This window comes from Falco biarmicus, chromosome 9 (genome assembly GCF_023638135.1).
Source record: "Falco biarmicus isolate bFalBia1 chromosome 9, bFalBia1.pri, whole genome shotgun sequence".
Lineage (NCBI taxonomy): Eukaryota > Metazoa > Chordata > Aves > Falconiformes > Falconidae > Falco > Falco biarmicus.
This window is the reverse complement of record NC_079296.1, coordinates 50,774,180-50,796,570: the sequence shown is the minus strand read 5'-3', so window position 1 is coordinate 50,796,570 and position 22,391 is coordinate 50,774,180. Positions and strand designations below refer to the sequence as shown.

Genomic DNA, 22,391 nt, shown 5'->3' with positions numbered 1-22,391 from the left:
ACAAATTCAAGCTATAACCACGCTATTTTTTGAGTAAGATCAGATTTTGCAGGGAGTACCAACTTTATGATACAGATAGAAGTATGTCTGCCATTGTCATCTTATGTCTGTCATAATGATTGTTAGTTTCTGCCTGAAGATAAACCTATCTTTTTAAAGGCAGTTACTTGAAAAATAGTTTCCAGAACATACCAAAACATTGTAGTAATATAAACCCTGTTTATTAAAAAAATCCAGAGATAATTGAAGTGGCCATGGTCTTACATGTTGACAACATATTTCAATATAATGTCATCAATGTTCAAAATAATAACATAATCACATTCTTGTTAGCCTCAAACTAGTGAGGTATTATTTTAATCTGATTAGCTCTCCCAGTGGGAAAGGCTAGAAGTGACCTTCTATAAAAGCTTTGGGTCACCAGAGACAATATTCTGCCTACAGATGTTCAGTGTTGTGTTTTACAGTTTGAAGCAAACTTTGCTATGCAGGAAAGGACAAAACATTGTAGTCAGTTCTCACTTAAGAGCATCGTCAAACATCTACATAAGAGTTAGCTTATTTTATCTCTGAAATTCTGCATGAGAAACACACCTTGTCATTACATGGGAACTTAAAATCAACAAGCAATGCTTTCTGAAACAAATCCTTAGAACTGTTTTTGAAAAAAAGAATAACAGTGGAAGAGAGCCATACTTAAAAACTCAAGCATTTGCAAATTGCTATTACAGTCTGTAATGTTGTAACATGTTTTTAAAACAGCTATTTTAGGACATGCACACTTAATGATCAGACTCTTGGTCTTAGAAAGATACTGACTAAACAGACATCATCCTGTAGACTACTTTATAGGCTATACGGATTGCAAAACAAGTTATACAAGAGATCATGAAACTGTAGAACCTCAAAGGAGAAACTTGTTTCTGGTAAGGAGAAAAGTTTCTTTTACTTGTTAGACACTCCCTTTGGTTTTTTTTTTGTAATGTCTAAAACATAATTAGTAAACTGTTTTGAATCTAGGCATTTTTAAATTTAAAGAACTAATAAAAAAACACTTACCCAATTTTCCTTTAGACTAAAAATGAAAATGTACCACTCTGTCCCTGATTTTTATAACCTTCTGCACTCCTCCACTCCTAGCTGGTGTATGGATCTCCTTTCTCCCTGGATCACATGAAAGTGTTCTATTAATGTGAATTGGCTTATGTTTGAGAACACTATGCTGGATAGCTATGAAGTGTAAGGAATCTGACCCAGGGAGCTGTAGAGCTATGACACATCAGTTCTTCACGGGAATTCTCAGTTGCTGGATGAGCGTAACCCGAGATAGGTCCGGTACACTGGGTGCAGGCTGCTGCTGTTGTTGTTAGTATACTGTTTGCTTTAGGCAGTGAGACAAATACCATGATACACCAATATATCTGGAATTTTCCCTCTGGCTTTTCACTCCAGGACTGTAACCACTAAGTGTCAGGCTGTCTTTCTCACCTGACTAACTCAGTAAGCGAAATCTGGGAAAATGAATCAGTTTAGCATGTGACAAATGTATATAACCACAGTATGGCTAAAGGTGATAGCTGCCTTAAGAAAACTATTGCAAGTCTGCACTGCTCCACATATTTCCTGAGGAATGCTTTGCTGGAGTTCTGAATAAACATTTGAAGTCTGGGAATGCTAGTAAATTACCTGGCAGGAGGGAAAGCAGGAAAAACAAGTACTCTGCCTCCTTTGCATTCTTCATCCCTTTGTCCCTGTTAAGTTTTCTCTTGCCCACAGGGTCAGAAAAAAGGGAAAGCAGCTCATCTCTTCTCATGATGGGTAAGATGGAACCTCAGACTACTTGTTTGGATGTAGTGCTTGAAGTTAGAGTGTTACATCTGTGAGCCTTTCAGGAAAAAAACACTTCAGTGTAGAATTGTCTTAACTGTAAAACCCCAAAGCATGTGCCGCTGGAATAGGAAACCCACATCAATCATAGAAATGACTCCTAAGTAGAGTGTGTTTTCAGTTACATGGTACTTCTGGAAAATCCTCCCTTGGAATATGTTATTTCAGAAAAGAAAAAATATTTCTTTCATGATAAGTTGTGCATTACGGGCCTTTAGAGCACATGTAATAAAAATATATTCACATTAGCACAAGATATGAAGAAATGATTGCTGTGATAGGATTAAACCTGTCACAGTGCTTAGGTTTGAGTCAATTGTTTGCATGGTCTTGGCAATGTCTAATAGGTGATAACTTCCAGAGATTGCTAGAAAGAAATGTGAATTGCTATGAATTTTCTGGGAATACGGAAATTATTGGCATATAAAAATGTCAATGTCCAAAAAATTGCCAAGCAGTTATGCAAAATATGGGCATAACTCTCCAGAGCACTAATTGGCTTATTCTTTTGCATGGTTCTGCATTTGCTTTTAATTCCTTTGTTCCTCCATTAGAAATGTACTGGGTGGACCACCAAAGCAGCAGGTGTCTGGCTATTCTCCACTCTGAGGCATCATTGATGTATGCATATATTTCCTGCTCCTTCTTACAAAGATTTTTTTTTTCATTTTCCTAAATGAGATTGCTGTTAGATTTTAGGGAAAAAGTGAAGAGTTTCAAACATTTTAGTCTCCACCAGCATGACTTCCACAACAAAGGTTGTTGTAGCAATCCTGTGTCAATCCTTCACTTAATGAAACCCTGAGTTATTAAAGACTTCCTGGTGCCAATGAGGGTTTGATCTTGCAAGGGTTTTTTTCCCTGACATCTCACCAGATTGGGCCCCAGGTTTTGTTCAGAGTTCTATTACTAATTGTTCTTTCATATACCTCTGAAAATACCTTCTTAGACTGGCACAATGTATACTGTGGTTTGGTGGGCTGTAACTTAATCCACTCTGCTGAAAGAGGATCTGGTGCCAAATTTTTACCTCCCACAGGATTATCTGTAAATACGGAAATATCTGTAAATACGGAAAATATGGAAAAAAAGGGTAGATATAGGTTAGGTATTAAGAAGAAATTCTTTGTTGTGAGGGTGGTGAGGCACTGGCACAGGTTGCCCAGAGCAGCTGTGGGTGCCCCATCCCTGGCAGTGCTCAAGGCCAGGCTGGATGGGGCTGGGAGCAGCCTGGGACGCTGGGAGGGGTCCCTGCCCCTGGCAGGGGGGTGGAACGAGATGGTCTTTAAGGTCCCTCCCAACTCAAACCATTCTATGAAATAAAAGCTTCTGCAAGAACCAAGTATGTTGTACATTGCTAGGACAATATTTTGTTTCTTATTAAATCTATTTAGAAGAAATTCCCCTCATCTGCGTTTGCTTGCAGAGCTGGCAGCTGAATGGCAAATATCTCAGATGTCTTGTTTCTGATGTTTTCAATTAGTCTAGGCCCCATTTCAGATTACCAGGATTATCTTTATGTCAGGAACAGCCTTCAGTGGGCAACAGGTCCTGTGTTGTCATGTTCTTAGACAATGAATGCCTTGCTTTATCTCTTAATCCTGAATAGCAGCATTAATTTTGCTGTGTTCAAGGAAAATGCAAAATGTTCATGCTTTAAAATCATAAGCAACACTCCTGGGCATGACTAAACTATCTCATTTAAAAACAGGCCTTTTCCCATTAAGTCCTAGGACTGCCTGCTAGCAGCTCTGGGGTTTTCACATCAGGAGACCAATCTTCCAGAACTGGACAAATGATTAAATTTGATACTAAATCGAATGGTGGTAGATCCACAGTTTATAGGTTCTAGATGAAAGAACCTGCATGCTGATCAGCTCCCAAGCTGAGATGCACAGTGAACACCACTGGTAATTCATGTCTCAGCACCGTAAAAAACCCTCCATTATTGCTCTGTATTTGATGACAATGGAGACTGCCCATTGCTTGCTGAAATACAGTATCCATATGAACCGCTGCTTATCATGCTATGTACAAAGCACGCAGTGTTAAGAATTAGAATTCAGTTGGAGATTCTCTGCTAAATGCTGGAAACTTTATGTGCGTTTCTGCACTCTGAGAGAAGGCAAAAGAGGGAATGGTGAAATCTGCATACAGTGAATCTATTCTAATAAATATGAAATATTTATTGTAAGATACCTTTATGTAAGTCTTCTCATTTCAATGAGAATAAGGTTTTGCATATATGCATGTGTGAGTACAGAGTGAACATTAGATGAAAAAGTAGTCTTGGTGCATAAGAGCAATTTGAAACTCACAATCAACTGAACATAGAATATTTTCTTAAGTTATTGTTTTCACTGTTCACAATAACAATCGACATATATGCACAATAATTGTCAGGAAAGTAGAAGTCTGATCATCTGGACAAGCAGAAATCTCAAAATTAAGATGCAGGGGAATGTCTGGTGATAACTGCAAAATGTTTAGTTCGTATTAAGCATAGTCAGGTGATACTAAAAAATTGCAGCTCACATATACACACATTTGCTGAGCTTGTATTTGCATCCTGACATCTGGACTCACTGGGATGAGAAAGTCCACATACATCAAGAACATATATGGTAGTTTCTTAATAATATCCCCCTATATTTCCACTTTTTCTGAAGTTGTGTGTTGTGAGTCAGCTTATAGAAGGCAATGGCATTATTTTGGAAGGTGAGGTCTGGGAGATGAGAGGTCATACTGCATGTGTCGTAAATTAATTTTCAGATAAATGCTGTAATTCTTAAACAGAGTTAGTGGCACAGGAGGCAGAATCTGCTAGTTGCATGATGTCGCTTCTGGCTTCCAGCTGTTAAACTATGTTTGAAAATTGGTTTATTGTACAGTCTGCTCATATTTTCCTAAGAAAATAATTGTCAGTGGGATGCCATATGACTGTGAATAGGAGAGGAAGGCTGCTGAGAACTCTCTTGAGTAATGCACAATGTGTCCTTGCTATAGCTGAGACTGGTAAGAGTTCCTCACAACCTGTCCTATAGCCTGAAATATGGTCTTTTAGCCCTCATTCTTCTGCTTTTCTCTGCCTTTCACTGTCTCTATCAGGAACCTGCTGTCTACAATACTGATACATCACAGGTCAAAAATCATTCACTTGCTAAGATCGTTTATGGACAACTCTTACAGCAAAAGCTGAAAATACAGGATCTAGTTACTGCATGAGTTAGGTACTTCTTCCTACTGGAATCAGCAGGAGTCAAGAACCTTGACATCTTTGTAGATCTAAGGCAGGCCTGCAGAATGTATGTGCCTATCTACAGGCAGGAGAATCAGTGCTGGCATAATGGCTCTGTCACCCTCCAGTCATGAGACAGCAGCACACTGGGAGTTGTGCTGGCTGACACTTCCATATCTCACATTCTGTCCTCCTGCAAAAAGATGCAGTTATACCTTTCTTCACGCTCTGTGATTCCAGATTCAGTTTCTCCAGATGACCCAAGATGACATACTTGGTTATGCTGTGGGAAACTGCCAGTCTGTTCTCTGCAACAAGAAGATGGAATACCAATTAAGAGTCCTGATAGCATCCACCTTTTGTCTCACACATAGCTGCGTGGTGTGTGCTGTGACAGGCTGGCCCACATGAAGAGCAGCAGTAGGCTTTTCCTCTCATTCCTACCACTTCCAAGTGACATGTGTAACTTCAGTGAAAGAGTTCTTTATGATGAACTGAAAACTGAGTTCAGATTAAACTCCACTAATCTATGAGGAGTGGTCTTATTTCAGACATAAATACAAGGTACCATAGGAATGTGACAGTAATTGTTGAAATCCTTTTATAGTGCACAGCATTCTTGTTGAAAGTGAATTTATACTCTGCATGGTATTTGTTGTGCTTTTCAGTATTTAATTTTTGGCTAATGTGGTTTACCTCTTTAAGAACACTGTTTGCTACTATATTGTATAGTTGAGACAAAGAGCAGTCTGTGGGATATTTTGCTCTTGTACCTAATGACCTAATGGGTAAAGGGCCCTACTTGTCTAAGCACCAAGAAAGGTCAAACACAGACTTCAAGAAAGCAAGCATCATCTTCAGAAACGTAAGATTAGTGTTTGTACGAGACTGGACACAAGAGGATTTCTTCAGCAAAGTATTGAACCTTTCACCTCATCTTGAACCTTTTACCACTTTGCCTCCCACCCAGCTCTGCATTTTGCATTTTGCACTGTACTACAAAGTCTTTGGAACAGGCAATGTTTATTACTATGTGTTTCTGTACTGCATTGTACAATGGGCCCCAGTCTTGTTTGGATCCTCTTTTGAGACTTTCTGTGTCAGGGTCCAAAAGCATATTACTCATAAAGAATTTGCAATGCAAACTTGACAGCACTCTACTAGTCACACAAAGTATAATAATAGAAAACTGTTCAAGAGTCCAAACTATAATTTAATAATTTTTTACTGAAAAAATAAGTATTTTAAACATATATTTTGGAAGATAGCTTATGCATGCTTGCAGTCTGTAGTCCAGCAGAAGTACTGGCGTGGGGAAGACAAGGTAGATCTGTGACTGTATACTGAATCAGTCTGATCTATGAAGATGTTTTAAAATGCCTGCTAAAAATACTCTCTAATAAAACACCACAATAATTAAAGCAACACAATAGTATTAATCACACAATAAAGTATTAAATCCTATGTATTTGTATTTTTCAGGATTAATTTGAACTTGAAAATTAAGCAAAGCAAGCTGCAAGTAAATTCCTAGATTCCTTGCAATTAAAATGTACAATTTTTAAAAAGTCACTAGGAAATTTCCTAGAAATAAACTTTTAATGTACTATATTATTACTCTGATCATGTATTATAATAAACCCCTTATACTCATAATTTTGAATTATATTAAGGGGCATCTGTTGCCTTTGAAAGAATGTATTTGAATAAAATCACCTTTTAGGATAGCTTTGTTGGAGTCAATGGATTCACACAAGGAATTCATTTTGACAGACAGTATCTTTGCATGGATCAGAGCTTTTGCAAACATGTAAAAAGTTTCATATTAATTGTACCAATCTATGGTAAGTTGTGCATTTAGATTTTGCCTCAAGTTTCACAAATACGTTAAATTCTTAGGAGAACCCAACACACCTCTGGATTAATGCTCAACTAAATGGTATAAGAAAATCTGAAGTTGACTGACATACACTATGCAGATTATGTTTTTAGGACTTCAGGGGTATGGAGTAGGATCACCAGGTTGTCAGAAATAAGCACTCAGCACACCTAAACTACTGATTTTTATACAAGACTTCTACTAGTTATGATGAACTATGTAAAAAATAAGGGCAATGAGGGCTGTTACATGGCCCACTGCACCAAATTAGAAGCTAGATCCACTCAGCTCTAATGATACTGGCACTGGGAAAGGAATAGAAAGAGAGATGAAACTATGTATTAAAGCATTTTTTTTAAGTCTGTAATAAAATGCTCATAAGTAAATGACAATTTGAATATTGCCGATTTTCCAGACTTACAATGCTTGGTTGTGGATAACTTTAAAATACTAAAGGTACATTCCTTCCTGGTAAATTAAAAAATACATATTGTTACATTTAACATTGCTTTAACTTTGTTGCCTTTTGTATAAACAATGCCACTGGTGATGATTAACTAAGGTAGCAGTCTATTCCACTTCAAAGTATACATTTGTTACTTTTATTTGCAAGAACACAGATCCCTGTTTAGTGATTAGTCTATACATTTGTATGGAAATACACGTACCAGTGATGCTCAGTCAAGTCTACCCTCCCTTCGTCTCTAATTTTCAACCTCTTCTGCTCCTTAAAGGAACTTAAAAGTAGACAAGAGACTTGCTACCATCAGGTGCATCTTTATATTTCCATTCCTTAATAAAGATGAAAGTGGTAGGACTTTCCTGCTCAGCTTTTTAAAAGCAGAAAACCTGCTTCATCCAAGAGGTGAAAAGCCAAGTCTCGAACATGCGTGAATAGACCTTTATTCGAAACGATTTACGCAGGCGCAATTTGTTTTCGGACGAGCCAAGGACCAGATAGTGGGCTGAGAGCAGGGCCTCGACGCGGCCCGCCCACTGCTGCGTTCCCGCCCTTTTGCCTCAGAGAGCGGCGGCCGGCCCGCCCACTGCTGCGTTCCCGCCCTTTTGCCTCAGAGAGCGGCGGCCGGCCCGCCCACTGCTGCGTTCCCGCCCTTTTACCTCAGAGGGCGGCGGCCGGCCCGCCCACTGCTGCGTTCCCGCCCTTTTGCCTCAGAGAGCGGCGGCCGGCCCGCCCACTGCTGCGTTCCCGCCCTTTTACCTCAGAGGGCGGCGGCCGGCCCGCCCACTGCTGCATTCCCGCCCTTTTGCCTCAGAGAGCGGTGGCCGGCCCGCCCTGAGGAAGTGGCCCTGGCCGCCTGGGCAGGGAACTGCCGCCCTGTCAGGCACCGCGGGCTCTGCTGGTCTCACGTCCCGGCAGCGACCTCCACGGGGCGGCCGCGGCAGCAGCAGCGCCTGCTGCGGAGGGGAGGGGAGCGGGCCGTGCCGTGCCGTGCCGTGCCGGCCCCGGGCCCGCCCCGTGGGTTTGGCCCTCTCGAGCCGCCGTCGCAACCGGTAGCCGGCGTCTTGGCGCCCTCGGTGCCTCCTGCGGGGCTGGGCTGCCGGGGCGGCGGCCTCCCGGGGCGCCGGCCTGCCGCGCCTCTTCCGCGGTGGCTCGTGAGGGCCCAGGGCGCCGACCAGCGATGTCGGAGGCGGGTGGAAGCGGTGATCTCTCCTCGCGGAGCTCGGGCGCGGGCTGCGACCGCCTCTCGTTGCCGTCCACTTCGCGCAACGGTGCCGTGCCCCAGCGCAAACAGCAGCGGCTGTCGGGCCGGCACCGCCCGCAGGCCTCCGGGGAGGAGGGCAGGGAACCCGAGGTGGCGGAAGACGAGCCCGGGCAGCCGGGCAGCGCCGAGGGCGCCGGCGATGAACGCAGGAGGAGGATGATCCGGAACCAGTACCGGGAGCTCATCTACAGCGTGCAGCGTAAGCCCGGGGTGCAGCTCCCTTCAGGGGCGATGCAGCATGCTGTGGGGGCCGGCTTTGTCTGGGGGCCAAGAGTGGGTGCTGTGGCGGTCGTTTAGGTGCTAGGCTGGTAACCTGGCCGTGTTGGGTGAGGAACTCCTAAAGCTTTCGTGGGAACTCCAAGTTCCTTGGACTGTGTTGAATTTTTGGGCCAGTAGTTAGGTCGCAATTTGTTTCCCGGGAAGTATTTGCATGCCCAGGGGCAGCAAGGCTATGAGGGATTTACCCATATGTAGCATATATAATCGCATTGATGCAGCGGAGCAGTGTCAGCCTTGGAGATACACTGAAAGCCTTTAAATTTTGCTGCATGGTGTTTGAGCTTTCATTTCAAACTGCAGGTACCAGTATCTGCCCGGACCAGAAAGTTATTCTTAGGCTTTACAGCAAGTGCTAATGGATTTTTAGCACTTCTCTAGATGGGTGTGTCAGTACTTTTCCTTTGTATGTTTGGAGTGTGCTGCCTTTCTTATGAAAGCGTAACAATGGTTAGTTGAGTAAGCACTGCCAAGTTCAGCAGCATGTTGTTTTCTGCATGTTTGCTAAATTTGTAGGGTTTTCTTTACGAGAGAATACAATGCAGTTTATGGGTGATGCAGACTGTGTTTATGCAGAACTACAGTGGTGTGTTAGTGCATAGAGTATGGTATATGACCTTACAAGTGGTGCTGAACTGAACATCTGAAAGCCTTGTTATGTACGCTGTTGCATGTAACTGACATGGTGATCTTTGGAAAGCAAACATGCATGCTTGGTGGGGGCTCATTTGTTTCTTTCATGGAAGTCTTTAATAACTTGTAAGATGAATAACATGCAGAAAACCATGGTATCTGGTAGCTGCTCTGACACAGATAGAGATGCTTTACTGGAACCAAGAGGAATCTGGGATATGCTAGCATAAGTTTGAGCATATAAATCTTATTCCATTGAAGTAAATGGAAAATGATGAGTTTAAACTGAGTTCATGCATAAGCATTAATAAAAATAGAGCCTACATAATCTTGCAATTAATGTACTATAACTATATTGGGTATTTTTGTGTGTGCGATGGGCTATGAACCAGCCAGTTTTGATTAAGGTGTAAGTATGTATTTCTCGATGCTTCTGTATTTAAGTAATTCAGCATTGCATTTGTGTCCCTTCCCAGAAAATCGTGAGGATATGCTGAGTTCAAAAAGCAACAGACTGACAGAAGCTTTGGAAGAAGCCAATAAACTGTTTAGTGCAGGTAAAACAAATTCTGTGGTCCTCATTAGAGGTCTTTGCTTGAAAGCTGGCCAAGAGTGAGGCGATAATGCCTTATAAACAAAAAAAGGACAAGAGAATAAAGTTGTTCCAAGTACTTTGTCAGAATTATTAAAGTATAACTTGAAATAGATATGTTTAGTTGAAGAGGAATTGTTTGAATAAGTTGATATGAGACATGAAGTATCATTAGTGTTTGTTTGCACTTAGAAATACTCCTTGCTTTATCCTGACTAGAACAATATATGTAAGTACTACATATAAAAGATATCAGTGTAGAGAGGTTGATTTCTCTTGGAGCGGTGGAAAATATATCAATGAAATACACATTTTATTGGTTAAGATAACATGTTACTTTTCCATGCTTGCCTTTGCAAGTGTCATCCTCTCCTTTTTGCTCCATTTTTTTTTTAATGAAAATATTGTAAGGATTATGTATGAGTGTGTTAGGGGTCATTGCAATAATATGAGCTACGAAGCTTTATACCAAGGATAGTCTGTATGCTAAATTTTTTATACATAATTAATAAATAGAGTAAATTTTAAATACATAAAATCTTTTCTGTAACAGTTTCCTGTGCACGAGAGGCTGCGCTGGATGCCCAATTTCTTGTCTTAGCATCAAATCTAGGAAAGGAGAAGGCCAGTGAGTTGCACTTTGGGATGACGGCATTTGATTCACTAGCATTTGCGGAAGACTTGGTAAGTTCCAGGCTCTGAATTTATCAACAATTTTGCTGGAGGTTTGCCCTATTTGTTACAGAATCAGAGAAAAAAAAATATTATCAGCCAACACATAACAGTTCTGAAGGAATTTTAAAATTTTCCTATTGATTTCTGTGATTAACTTTCTGGTTAATGTTGTTAATAGTTTTAAACTATGTATTAAGCATTTTCAGTATGCGTAGGGGAAAATCTAACTTAAAATGCAGACATCTTGCCCATTGTGTTGTGTTGCTGATGCTTTTATCACTGTTCAGTTGGTTCATGCTCTTAAGGTAGTCTTGTGCACTTTTTTTATACTCGCTGTTTTGTAGTTTCCCAAAACCTAAGTAGTTTCTTTATCCTGTCTGCAGTTTTATATGTTTTTGGATTCTTAAGGCATGGTGTCACTGACATGCAATGGGAGCTTGGATCACTTGTGTGTCTTCAGACTTGACAAGTTTTGTGTCTCTATTGTGACTGGGTGGAAGAGTCAGTTCAGAACAGCTTTGAAGCAGACTCCCTGCCAAAAATTTTCTCTGATGTTACAGCAGATTAGTAAGGAGTCTTTGGTCAAGTCTAGAGCTCTGCAATATAAAAACAACATCCAGTTCAGTTGCCTTATTGAAGTTTTTCCAGGGGAAGTCAGGATTGGTGGATTTGGAGTTGGGCCAAATAAGTTGTGTTTTGGTATTTGAGGAGCTGGGTTTCCTGGAAAAGTGCGTGTGTGTGTGTGGTGTTCAGAAACTGTGAGACATCTTAGTTTTATAGTGCAATTTAAGTAATGCTTTGCTACTTCATACATCCTTGAAATTCTCTTGGAATGCAGGCAGTTTTATTTACCTATAGCTCTTTATTTCATTGTTTGCTGAACACAGCAAGTCTGTATGTGAGTGTTCTTCTGTTTGCACAGTATCTTCAGGAAAGTCAAGGTTCTTATGCAGTGATATTAAATATTAATCTTGCAGGATAAACACCATAATACTGTATTTCATCATTAATGTAGCTACTAGTATTTCTTTTAAGTGAATTTTCATTGCAGCTTTTTCCTTTTGTAGCTAACCTTCATGGGTATAAACCGCATAGAAAAAGAAGAGAATGATGGTGATTCTGATTGTGAGGACATTTCAGGTGGCTATTTAGCTTGTAATGCCTGGCATAAACTGGGAGCAGAAGCAGAACAGTACTTTAGAAGAGCACCTTCTTTTCACTATATGTAAGTTTATTTAAGAAATTGTATTTACTGCAGCAAAAGCTAGTGGTCTTAATGGATTCTTATTTTTAATGCCCTGGGCTTCAGTAGAGTTTAATCTTAGGTCGCAGATTGTCATGTCAACAAGAACTTTTGTGTGGTGTTTATTATTATGGTACAGTGAACTACTTGTCTCCAAAATATTTTATAATATTTCTCTCTTTGATTTTGAATTGGCTTGGCTACAATCTGCAGCCAGAATTATGGATAGAGATTTTTTTTTCTCTTTTCCAGACAGTTATGGAAGGTCAGTCCATCAGGGTCTATGTCTTTTACATGATGATTCTATTATCATGAAAAGACCCAACAATTCTTGTATGTCTGTGTTAATGGGTTGCCTTTTACAGTGTTGTTTTCTGACTCTGCCTTCAGAAGAAATTGCCTGATTTCTGGCAAGTGGCCTTATGCAGAATCAGCATCATCTGTCCTTATGCCTAGGCAACCCACTTAGTAGGAGCCTTTTTATTTGCTATCAAATGACCCTTGGTCACCTGGCTTATAGACAACACTCCAATTTAAATCTCTCAAAGTCAGCCTACAATAGCAGGATCTACTTCAATTTAATTATCAACAGTAGAGCTGATAGAATATTATTCAGTTGTCTATGCTTTTAAACTGGTTCCACCCCTAAATGCATATCACTGTAATTTTAAGAAAGCTCCTGACTATAGTAATTTCATCATTTTTGATGATGATATCATGTTGGATAGCAGATATTTAATGCTGGATAGCTAACTGAGATATTTCAAACTTCTGTTTGCACTTTCAAGCTGTAAGCTCTAAACGATAAGTATATTTTCTGATTACTTTTATGATCTTAAGATAAAACTGGCTGCAAGAAAGACTTTTTGCATTAGTTGCATTTTGACATCTTAAGTAATGATGAGCTTCTTTTGATGGAGGTTATGTGAATATTTGCAAAGCATTAATTTTAAATAATAAAGTGTAGTTCTCAGTTTAGGAAAAGACCTACTTATTTTTGACTCCACCTATGATTATCTGAGGCCTGAGTTTTGTTTTTTCCCCAAGATAAGGCCATGACTTCTGAAATTGAGCAGTTGCAACTCATCCAAGGTAGGGAAAAATGTGCTGCAGAATTTTTGGGTACCTGCTGAACTAACTTGGATTGAATCTCAATTCACCCTCTCTCCTTTAGGCACCTAACTTGGTGGAGATCCAAGGCAAGGCAAGTTAGGAGCCTGGGTTCCTTGTATAGTCAATGAAGAGAGGTGAGCACTTCAAGAAAGTGCCTAAATCTAGCACGTATATTACATTCACATTGTTTAGTGAGAAATGTTGGATCTCTTTTTAGTGTACTGAATGTTCTATTGATAGGCTGTGTTTTAAAAATTTGTGGATTATTTTTTAAAAGAGCTTACTGCAAACCTGAGCTTATAGAAACTAAACAATAGATGAAAAAGAGGTAAATATTGTACGGAGAGAGTTTTCAGACAGAAAAATTCGTAATAAATTCAAAGAGAGATATTGGAGGATATGAACCATATTCTTTGTTTCATTTCTTCACTAAAGAGAAGTAGATTTAAAGTTTTCAGTTCGAAAGAAATAAAATCACTTGGATTAATTGCATCAAATTTTATACCTCTGTTGATAATTCTGGTATGAGGCTGCCAACTTATATTGGGAGCAACTTTTGGGGATGGTTGTTTACAGAAGTCTCTAAATGTGATGAGGCTTTATTTTTAGCTATCAGTCATTTCTTTATACTTTATCAGGCGATCAACTGCTCAGTATATAGATTTCTTAGCATATAATGTAAAATGTATTTCCACATATGTGTTCTCTTTATTTTGATTAGGTTGGGATCTTTCAAGTCTGATCCTCCTGTACCAAGGCAACGGATTGAGAGGCAGAAAAAGACTACTGGAGGAGAAGAGAAACGGGCAATGCCTGCTCAGGTTTGTAGAAGTGGTATCTTGATTAATTATTTGTTATGGTGTAATTACTGCAATTGACTTCTGACTTTTTCTGTTTGTGTTGTTTTGGGTTTTGTAGTTACGAACTGTGTAGTACTAAAGGATTCAGACTTCATTATCAGGCTTCTTGATTTATATGGAGTGCAGTTTCTCAGCGAGTGGAAGGAGATAGGATTTACAGACTGATGGGTTTTTTCCAAGTTCAAATTAGCTCATTTGTTCTGATGTCATTGTTTTGAAAGGAAACTAAAACCCCCACTTCTCTACATTAGCATGTTTTCAACCTTTATTTGAAGAGTGTTTAACAGTGTGTGGCATTTGCACAGAAATGTGGTTAACAGCATCAAACTAATGAGCTCTTCCCTGTTTCCGTTTCCTTATGTTCTCTGTCTTACTCTGGCAGAAAGGCAAAAGCCCGAGAACACTTACAGGAAAGCTTACATTTGAAACTTTGAAAGAATAAGCCACATTGTTACAGGGAACCTCTGGCAGATAATGCCAGGACATAAGGCAAAATGTTGAGTATGCCTTTTTAAATACATCCTACTTCATAATAATCCAAATAGTGATAGAAATTATTCTGATAAAATTTGTACTGGGGGGAAGAGGAGCTGGAGGGTTTGCCAGAGTTGTTTCCAGAAGTGACTGCTCTTTGTGGTTTGCTTAGGTCAACACCAGCACACGTGTTAATCTGTGTTAGATACATCATTACGTGTGAAAGTTCCTGTAGTTTGCTTTATTGTAAGGTGGTCAAAGGGGAAGTGTTAGCTAACAGGAATAGCAAACGGATTCCTGAAGATTGTACTTGAAAACTGAACTGATTATAGTACTTGAAGGATGATTGGAGTACCCTGCTTTGCAGGCAATGAACAAATCTGTAAAATGGCAATAGTTGTGTCCTTTGACCATGTCAAACTTCATGCCATGATGTTTCTTACGTGTCAACTTAGGTGTCTTTTCTGGAAAAAAGTTAAAGATCTTAATAACCCGCCCTTCTATGCTTGCAAGTTAACTTCTTCAGTAAACTCATAGACTGTACCACTAGGGGTAACCCAGTTCCACAGAACTATTGGAAGGTAAGCATAGACCTGTAAATAGGCCCAAACCACAAAAACTGTGGCCTTTCAGTTTCATATTGTAAGGTGGGAATTCATTCCTAAAGCACTTTGGAAGTTGTCTAATGCTTACATAAGTGTGTCTGTAACTGTGCATGTGTGGCATAGAGGACAAAATTATCTTTTGTGTTATGTCTTAAAACAGTGGTTAGTTGAGGTGAAACTGTTTCTTTTTTCCAGTTAAAAAAAATGGAGGAGTCTCATCAGGAAGCTACAGAAAAAGAAGTAGAGAGGATCTTGGGATTATTGCAAACTCATTTTAAAAATGATCGTAAGTATGATTCAACTAAGCTTTTAAAGCATTAATTTGAGAAGATAAATACTGTTAATATTCTACAGTTAAGAGTGGTTAAACTACAAAATTAGGTGGAGTTTGCAAGTAAAAATCCTTATGTTAAGGGATATACGCTGACTGTATTTTTTAATGAACACTGGTCAGTTGCTGTTTGACTGCAAAATAAATTTAAATCCTACTCTCCCTCTTATTACAGCATGCCATTTTTTAGAAGGCAATAAATAGTCGTAACGTATGTATATGTGTGTGGCAAAAGGTGGAAGGAAATATGCTCTAGACATTTTGTTTGTGTAGGCAACTAGGAATTCAACAATGTAACTTAGTTGACATAAACATTGTTAGCTTTTAAAAGGAGTTAAGTGTTTGTTTACGTAACTGGCTCTGTGAATACCACCTGTGTTTTTTTTTTTTTAACAAACCCATTTCTGCTTCTCTAGCTGATACGCCCATTTCCTTCTTTGATCTTGTGATTGATCCAAAATCATTTCCACGCACTGTGGAAAACATCTTTCATGTGTCCTTCATTATAAGGGTAAGGCATGACATGTTCTTGAAATCTTATTTTAGATACTGGAATTATCTATAAATATGGATTCGTTGTTTTTATGGCTTTAATATTGACAGATTAGGATTCAAATGTTAGGAATCCTAATTTGTTTTCAACACACAGTGTATGATAATTTGGTAAATGAATAGAAAAGAGTTGACAGACTAATCTTTTTAAATAAGATTTTTCTACTACAATCAATTTACCAACAAAACAATAGTGAAACTTTTGTTGTTAATACACTTTTTGAAAAGGGATTCTAGCTTACATTTTAGTGTAGAAGAGTGCTCACAGAGTACTGAAGAGTTACTGAGGTTGTAGGAAAGTGTGTCAGTGCAGTGTTTTATGTTCTTGTTGAGTCTGTAGATTTGCATATCCAGCTATACATAGTTGGTCTGATAAGTAAAATGAATTTGGGAAAACAGAAAAACTTACAGATATATTTTGACTAAACTTAGGTTTGTAGTGAAGAGTGATGTGATTATGAAGGGTTAACTCAAGTATACTTAATGAATAATAATGATTTTTTAATAAAACATTTTTTTTATAATCCAGCAGTTGCCAACTGTCCTGTATCAGCTGCATGCTTTATGAATAAGTGCAATATATAAATAATTTTTCTGATTTGGTATGCCAATTAAGATTCTTTATCAATATATGTACCTGTTTATGATTATCTAATATATTATGTTAAAAATAGGAAATCTCAGTGCACTGTCCTAATTAGATGGCTCTAATTTCTGAAACTTTAAATCCTATTGTCTTTTAGGATGGTTTTGCAAGATTAAAGTTGGATGATGATAAATTACCAATAATAGGTAAGATCTAATTTTAAAAGACTGTGATTGTTTTTTGTTACAACATTGGAAAGTAGCTACATCTTAAGTGTTCACAAAGTTTGAGCTATGTTTTTAGCTGCAAAAGTAGAGATTTGGGGATATGCAGTGAATGTATTTGAAGGTGTGAAGAGGTGTATGAGAGGAACTGAAAGGATGGACTTTCTTTAAATATCAAAATATAGGAAAAGGCCATTATGCTGATCTATAAAAATTAATTCTATTGATAGAAATAAAAGGTTATTACCCTTCCTTTTATGGGATATTTTTGCTAATAAGAATATGAACATTGTTATGCTTTGCTGAGAAAAGATATTTTTGTGTGTAAGAAGTCTCCTTTGTCTGAGTTGGGGAGTGCTGCAACTTCAAAACGGTTGAAAAGGAGATGTGTATATGTGTGTATATATATGTATATATATATGTATATAATATATGAGGTCTTCCCGCAGAATGTCAATGGAATTAAGACTTTGGCGAGATTCCATGAAAGATTAAGTACTTGGGTCTTCCTGGGACTCTGAGAAATGTTAGTTCATATATTTTTAGGAGGAAGACTAAAGAAGTTTCTTTAATACATGGTACAGGCTATTGATAGAAACTAACTTAGTGGAGCATATACAATTTATTTGCCTTTTGTGAAACATTTGTGTTCCTGGAGGAAAGTGACTTTACAGCTGTAAAGGTTATGAAAATGCTGTATTTTGAACAGAGCCGTCAAAAGACAGTGAGCGAAGGGAGGGTGATGGTGGTGCTGGAGAACGGAACCAGGTTGTCATATCTCTGAACCATCAAGAATGGAAGGTATAATACTTCAATTTTTTTTCCCCTTAAGTGTAAGAACACATCAGGGAGCTATGTTGTTATGTACTCCGATGAGGATAGGTGTTCCTGTATATATCATCACTACATTTAATTTTATGGGTTCCAGAACAATCACAAATCTGTGCTTTTAACTGCAAGAAAACTGAGAATTGGGATAGCAATTTTATCTTTGATCCTTGAAGCCTGTTCAGTTTCAGTGCTTTTAAGTTGGGCAGTGATTTGCCTTTACTGTTTTATATGAGCGCTGCATAAATATGGATTCTGTTTCTGCCCTTATATATGATACTTGCTTCTAGAGGGGAAGTTCTCCATACAGTTTCCTCGCTGTTTGTGATAAAATCTTACACAAAAAGTAGTTTTTAGCACAAGAAACTCTCCTCCTTTGTCCCTTGCTTAGAATGTGCAGAAGAAACTTGGTAATTTGAAATAGTACTTTAGTATGAGAGACTTTGACTACTACCTGGTGGTAACTGCAGTTAAATTGAAATAGTTCAGCTCCTGTAACTTGCGTACTCACTCCTGTCATTTCTCACCAGGAAATTGTAGAAACATATGAAATAACAGAACCCATGATTAGCTCTCCTCTTAAAAATGAAGATGATATGGACACAGCTTAATTCAAGTAAGTTCTTCTAATAAATCAAACAAAATAAGTATACAGTGTCTGACTTCTTTATGCATGTGAAAGAACTGCAGGGAAACTACCTGTGACTTAAAAAAATGTAGAAAAACTATAAGCAGGTAATTGTGTAATGTCTGAAGCGTTTCTGAATTCTTGATCTCTTCATGGAATGAAACGTATGCAGCGATTAACTGAAAAAAAACCACTTTATTTTTACATTTGATGGTCAGTTAAGTGATATGCTTCAGTTAATTTTTGGAACTTTATACTTGAACATGGAATGCGATGCTATGTGGAGTCATAGCTTAGTTTTTGTACTATTTAACCTACTGACAGCCAGTGTTGTTAATGGAGTAATCTGAAGAAGGGCGTAGGGAAGCAGGAAGGGGAGACAGCCTGGTTCCCTCTAAAAGCCTTTCAACAACAGGATTCAGTTCTTGTATTGTAACACTTCTTTGGTAAGTTCCACATCTTAATTTCTTAATTGCCTTTTCTTGTTTTCTTTCCCCTAGGTGCCTTAAAGAAAATATGTTAGTGTTTCATTCAGAGAAGTTTTTATATGTATATGTTGTAAAATTAAATTTATTTTTATTGGAACATTTTGAGCTGTGTTGTTTATACCCATCACAGGGTTATTACCATATACTTTCTATTTATTATGGCTTAGTTTACTACTTTATGTGAAGTTTACTGACACTTCAAAGCTTTCACGAAAAGGAAATGCTATCCCCCTTCTTTCATCCCGTCTCTCCCCAACAGCAGCCTGCAGGTGGAATTTCAATGGTTGTCACGGCAGAGATGTTTAGTCTTGTTACCTAGATGATCTTGGGTGCTGCGGGACAAATGGATGCTGTCTTTCTGTTCTTTTCTGGAAATAAAAGGCTTGAGTTTGGCGACTTGGTCGCGGTTACTGATGGTAACTCCTCCTTTTGCTCCTCGGAGGACCACTGTCTCTGGAGGTTTTTTTAGGATTTCTTCCTTTTAACACTGGGTAGGATTTCTGATTCAAGCAGCTGAGGGTAGCAGGTATCCGCCGTTAGGGCATGTTTCTGGGGGGTGACAAAACGTGCCCGGGGCTCTGAGGGTTTGTGGCAACACTGTGACCATCTTCGGTCACCAGCAACAGAACTGCGGGCTGTGCGTTCATGCAAATCCGGCAGGCGGGCGGCGGCCTCGGCCGGGGGACAGGCGGCACCGCGGGGGGCGGCGGCCTCCCCCCCTGCTCGGTCCCGGCGGGGCGCTGCAGCGCAGGGAGGCGGCGGCGAGCGGGGCCGCCGGGCGCGATGCCTGCCGCAGTGGTGGAGTACAAGGGCTGGAAGGAGGGCTACCGCTGCGGCTACTGCGCCTCGGAGCGCGGCAAGGTCTCCGCCGGTAAGCGGGAGGCGGCGAGGCGGGCCGCGCCCCTGCGGCGGCAGCCGCGCCCGGGAGCGGGGCAGCGCGGCCGCCCTCACTAAAGATGGGGGAGCTCGCCGGGGCGCGCGGGGAAGCCGCCGCAGCTGCCCGCCGCAAACATGGCGGGGCCGCCGTTTCCTGTGGGCGCTGACCGTGCCCTGCCCGTAGCAAAGATGGCGGCGGCGGCTGTTTCCGGGCCGGCCGGGGCAGCGCGCAGGGTGCTGTCCTGAGCCGGGCGGTGTGGCGGGGCGCGGGGGTCACGGGGGGAGATGGCGGCGGCCGGCGGCTCTCCCAGCATCGTCGAATACTTCGGCGGAGAGGATGGCTACCGCTGCGGCTACTGCAAGAACGAGACCGGCAACCTCTCCCACGGTGCGGCCCGAGGGCAGGGCGGGCTCTGAGGGCAGCCGGCGGCGGGCCGGGCCGTGCCGCCCCGGTGCCCCCGGGCCTGGGGGCGGCCTGCGGGCGGCGGGTGAAGGCGGCGGTGGGGCCGTAGCGTCCGCCGGCAGCGGGCAGCCGCCCTTCCCTCTGGAAGGTGCCCGGCGCTGGGGGCTTGCGGGGCGCCGAGCCCCGCGGGGCGAGGCGGCGGCGGTGCCGGGAGCCCTCCCGTCCCGGTCTGCTTTTGTAGGTGTGTTTCTCCGCTCTGAGGGCAAACGGTCAAAAACGAGGGAGCGCTGTGCGGAGGGTGCAGCGCTGTGCTTGCTGCTGGCGCGGGCTGTGGCTGGGCTCTCCCCCTCGGCGTTTGCTCAGCCCAGCGCGGCGCCTCAGGTGCAGCTGCCCGGCCTGACCCGCCGCCTCAGCGCCGCCCGGGTTAATCCCTGGGTCGGAGCGTGTCTGCCTGGCGCGGCCCCGCGGCCCTAAAGCTGTGGCCAGACACGGCTGGCCTAAGCCCCTTTGCTGGGGAGCCGGCTGCGTTCTCTTGCCCGCTGAGGAGGTGGCGGGCCCGGGTTTGCCCCGGCAGTTGCTCTCTGAGGAGTCCCTGGGAATGGTCTGTGCCACCTTGGGCTTGTCACCCAGTGTTTCCGAATGATTTTAACAAAATTAAGGAGCAACTGTATGTTATTTGATTGGTGTATCTTTGGGAAAGAGAGCAGGTGGGGAGATAAACTTTTAATTTGTACAGCCAGAGCAATATAGTTGGTTGCATCCCAAGATTTATGTTGGTTATGGTGGCTTCTTTTTATATTCAGTGTGGGTGTTGAACTTGATAATTTGTGAGAATTACAAATATACCAAGGAAAAATCCTTGAAGGACACCTATTTGCCATTACCTGCTCAGATTTCCAGTGATATTTCTGTGGAACTTCTTGTATTTTCAAGCACGACTGTGGTCAGTCAAGTGTGTTACTGTATTATTTATTTCAGGTATGTGGGCACATTCAATGACAGTTCAAGATTACCAGGATCTCATAGACAGAGGATGGCGAAGGTAAATTTAAAAAGAAAATACAAAGCTGTCTTGTTTAGATACAATTTAGAGTCCAGTTTTAAAATTAAGTCGGTGGAAACAGTTAACTAGTTTCTATTACTAATCGAAGTGGAACTATTTGTCCACTGCTCTGCCACTTTTTGTAACGTGATGCTGTTGAACAGGAAGATACGTTATTTTAGGAGGAGAGTATTTTACTGTAGCAGTAAGAAGCTGAAGAACTTGCTTCAGACTTGTTACTCATCATGTAATATTTTGATATTTTAACAAAAAAGGTTTGTCTTCCATTTATTTTGTAGTATAAGCAACAAAAAATCAATACATATTTATTCTTGTTTTTAGAAGTGGAAAATACGTCTACAAACCTATCATGAATCAAACATGTTGTCCTCAATACACGATAAGGTAAGAAGCTCAAAATACATGACTGTAAGTGATTTGACCACTTCAAATATGTTGAACCAGTTGTGTTTCCTGCTTTAAATGCATAATACTTGGAAAGTTTATCAACTTGAAATGGTACTTTGAGTACTCAGTATATGCTGTTGTGTTTGTGCATAGGCGCATCAGTGGCTCTGTGATGTTTTCCTGTAAGCTGAGTGTGTACCCTTGCCTTTTGCTTCTGGGTTGCAATCCAAAGCAAGAGTTCTGTGATTGCTGTCTTGTTCACTGGTTGCAGGTGAACCTGTGTGTTTGTGTCCCACAAACACCGCTTTAATAGCCCAAATAAGAGAGGCCGTCAGTTGAATAGGCATGAATCATTCTAAATATGCTTTTCTGGTATTATTAGTTAGTGTCAGTGCTGTATCTATAAAATAGGTAACTGAAGAATTCTAGTGTATTTGCCTCCTAGGAAAGCGTTTTTATGCAGTGCTTGAGCATATTTTAGTGATTATCCTGATATACACACTAAATAAAGAATGATATTGTGTGGTACAAAATGATTTTATTAACTCAAAAATGTTGATTAAATATTTGACCACTTAATATAGGGAAATGCAAAAATAATTAGAAAATAAACATACAGTGTAACTTTTTCAAGCGGTTCCTTAACATTTGCTTCTGAAAAAATCTTTCACAAAGTAAGTGGTCATAATTTTTTTCTTTTTAAGGTGCCAGGCTTTGCATTTTCAGACTTCCAAATCTCACAAGAAAGTTCTGAAGAAAATGCTGAAATTTATTTCTAAGGGAGATGTTTCGAAAGCAGTGAGTGAAGGTAAGAATTTTTTAGTGT

At 40.7% G+C, this 22,391-nt stretch overlaps 2 protein-coding genes across 9 annotated transcripts in view; both read left to right on the top strand.

Moving 5' to 3' along the window:
• The first annotated feature begins 8,274 nt into the window (after positions 1 to 8,274).
• On the top strand, positions 8,275 to 18,842 carry NSMCE4A (NSE4 homolog A, SMC5-SMC6 complex component). Of its 2 annotated transcripts, XM_056351211.1 has the most exons (11): positions 8,275 to 8,927; positions 10,114 to 10,194; positions 10,783 to 10,913; positions 11,972 to 12,129; positions 13,982 to 14,081; positions 15,395 to 15,485; positions 15,947 to 16,041; positions 16,826 to 16,874; positions 17,602 to 17,693; positions 18,251 to 18,336; positions 18,673 to 18,842. In XM_056351211.1, the coding sequence occupies exons 1-10, from the start codon at positions 8,645 to 8,647 to the stop codon at positions 18,329 to 18,331; spliced, it is 1,161 nt and encodes a 386-aa protein (XP_056207186.1). In that variant the 5' UTR covers positions 8,275 to 8,644; the 3' UTR covers positions 18,332 to 18,336; positions 18,673 to 18,842. The 2 variants fall into 2 exon arrangements, with proteins under 2 accessions (XP_056207186.1, XP_056207185.1); XM_056351210.1 differs by lacking the exon at positions 18,673 to 18,842 and having other exon boundaries at positions 18,251 to 18,368.
• Positions 18,843 to 19,407: 565 nt separating this feature from the next.
• The window catches only part of ATE1 (arginyltransferase 1), an 86,943-nt gene continuing 83,959 nt past the window's right edge, over positions 19,408 to 22,391 (top strand). For 2 of the 7 annotated variants that reach the window (XM_056351207.1, XM_056351209.1), the window contains exons 1-4: positions 19,905 to 20,100; positions 21,094 to 21,157; positions 21,500 to 21,562; positions 22,270 to 22,373. In XM_056351207.1, coding sequence (XP_056207182.1) covers positions 19,998 to 20,100; positions 21,094 to 21,157; positions 21,500 to 21,562; positions 22,270 to 22,373 — 334 coding nt within the window. In that variant the 5' untranslated portion in view covers positions 19,905 to 19,997. Of the gene's footprint in view, positions 19,708 to 19,904; positions 20,101 to 21,093; positions 21,158 to 21,499; positions 21,563 to 22,269; positions 22,374 to 22,391 lie in introns of those variants that run through there. The other 5 variants (XM_056351208.1, XM_056351204.1, XM_056351206.1 and 2 more) reach the window with 5 other exon arrangements.

Coding starts and splice junctions, on each gene's coding strand:
- NSMCE4A (XM_056351211.1), top strand. CDS start 8,645: ATGTCGGAGGCGGGTGGAAGCGGTGATCTCTCCTCGCGGAGCTCGGGC. Junction 14,082..15,394: donor AACGGGCAATGCCTGCTCAG/GTTTGTAGAAGT, acceptor TCTTTTTTCCAG/TTAAAAAAAATGGAGGAGTC. Junction 17,694..18,250: donor TGAACCATCAAGAATGGAAG/GTATAATACTTC, acceptor ATTTCTCACCAG/GAAATTGTAGAAACATATGA.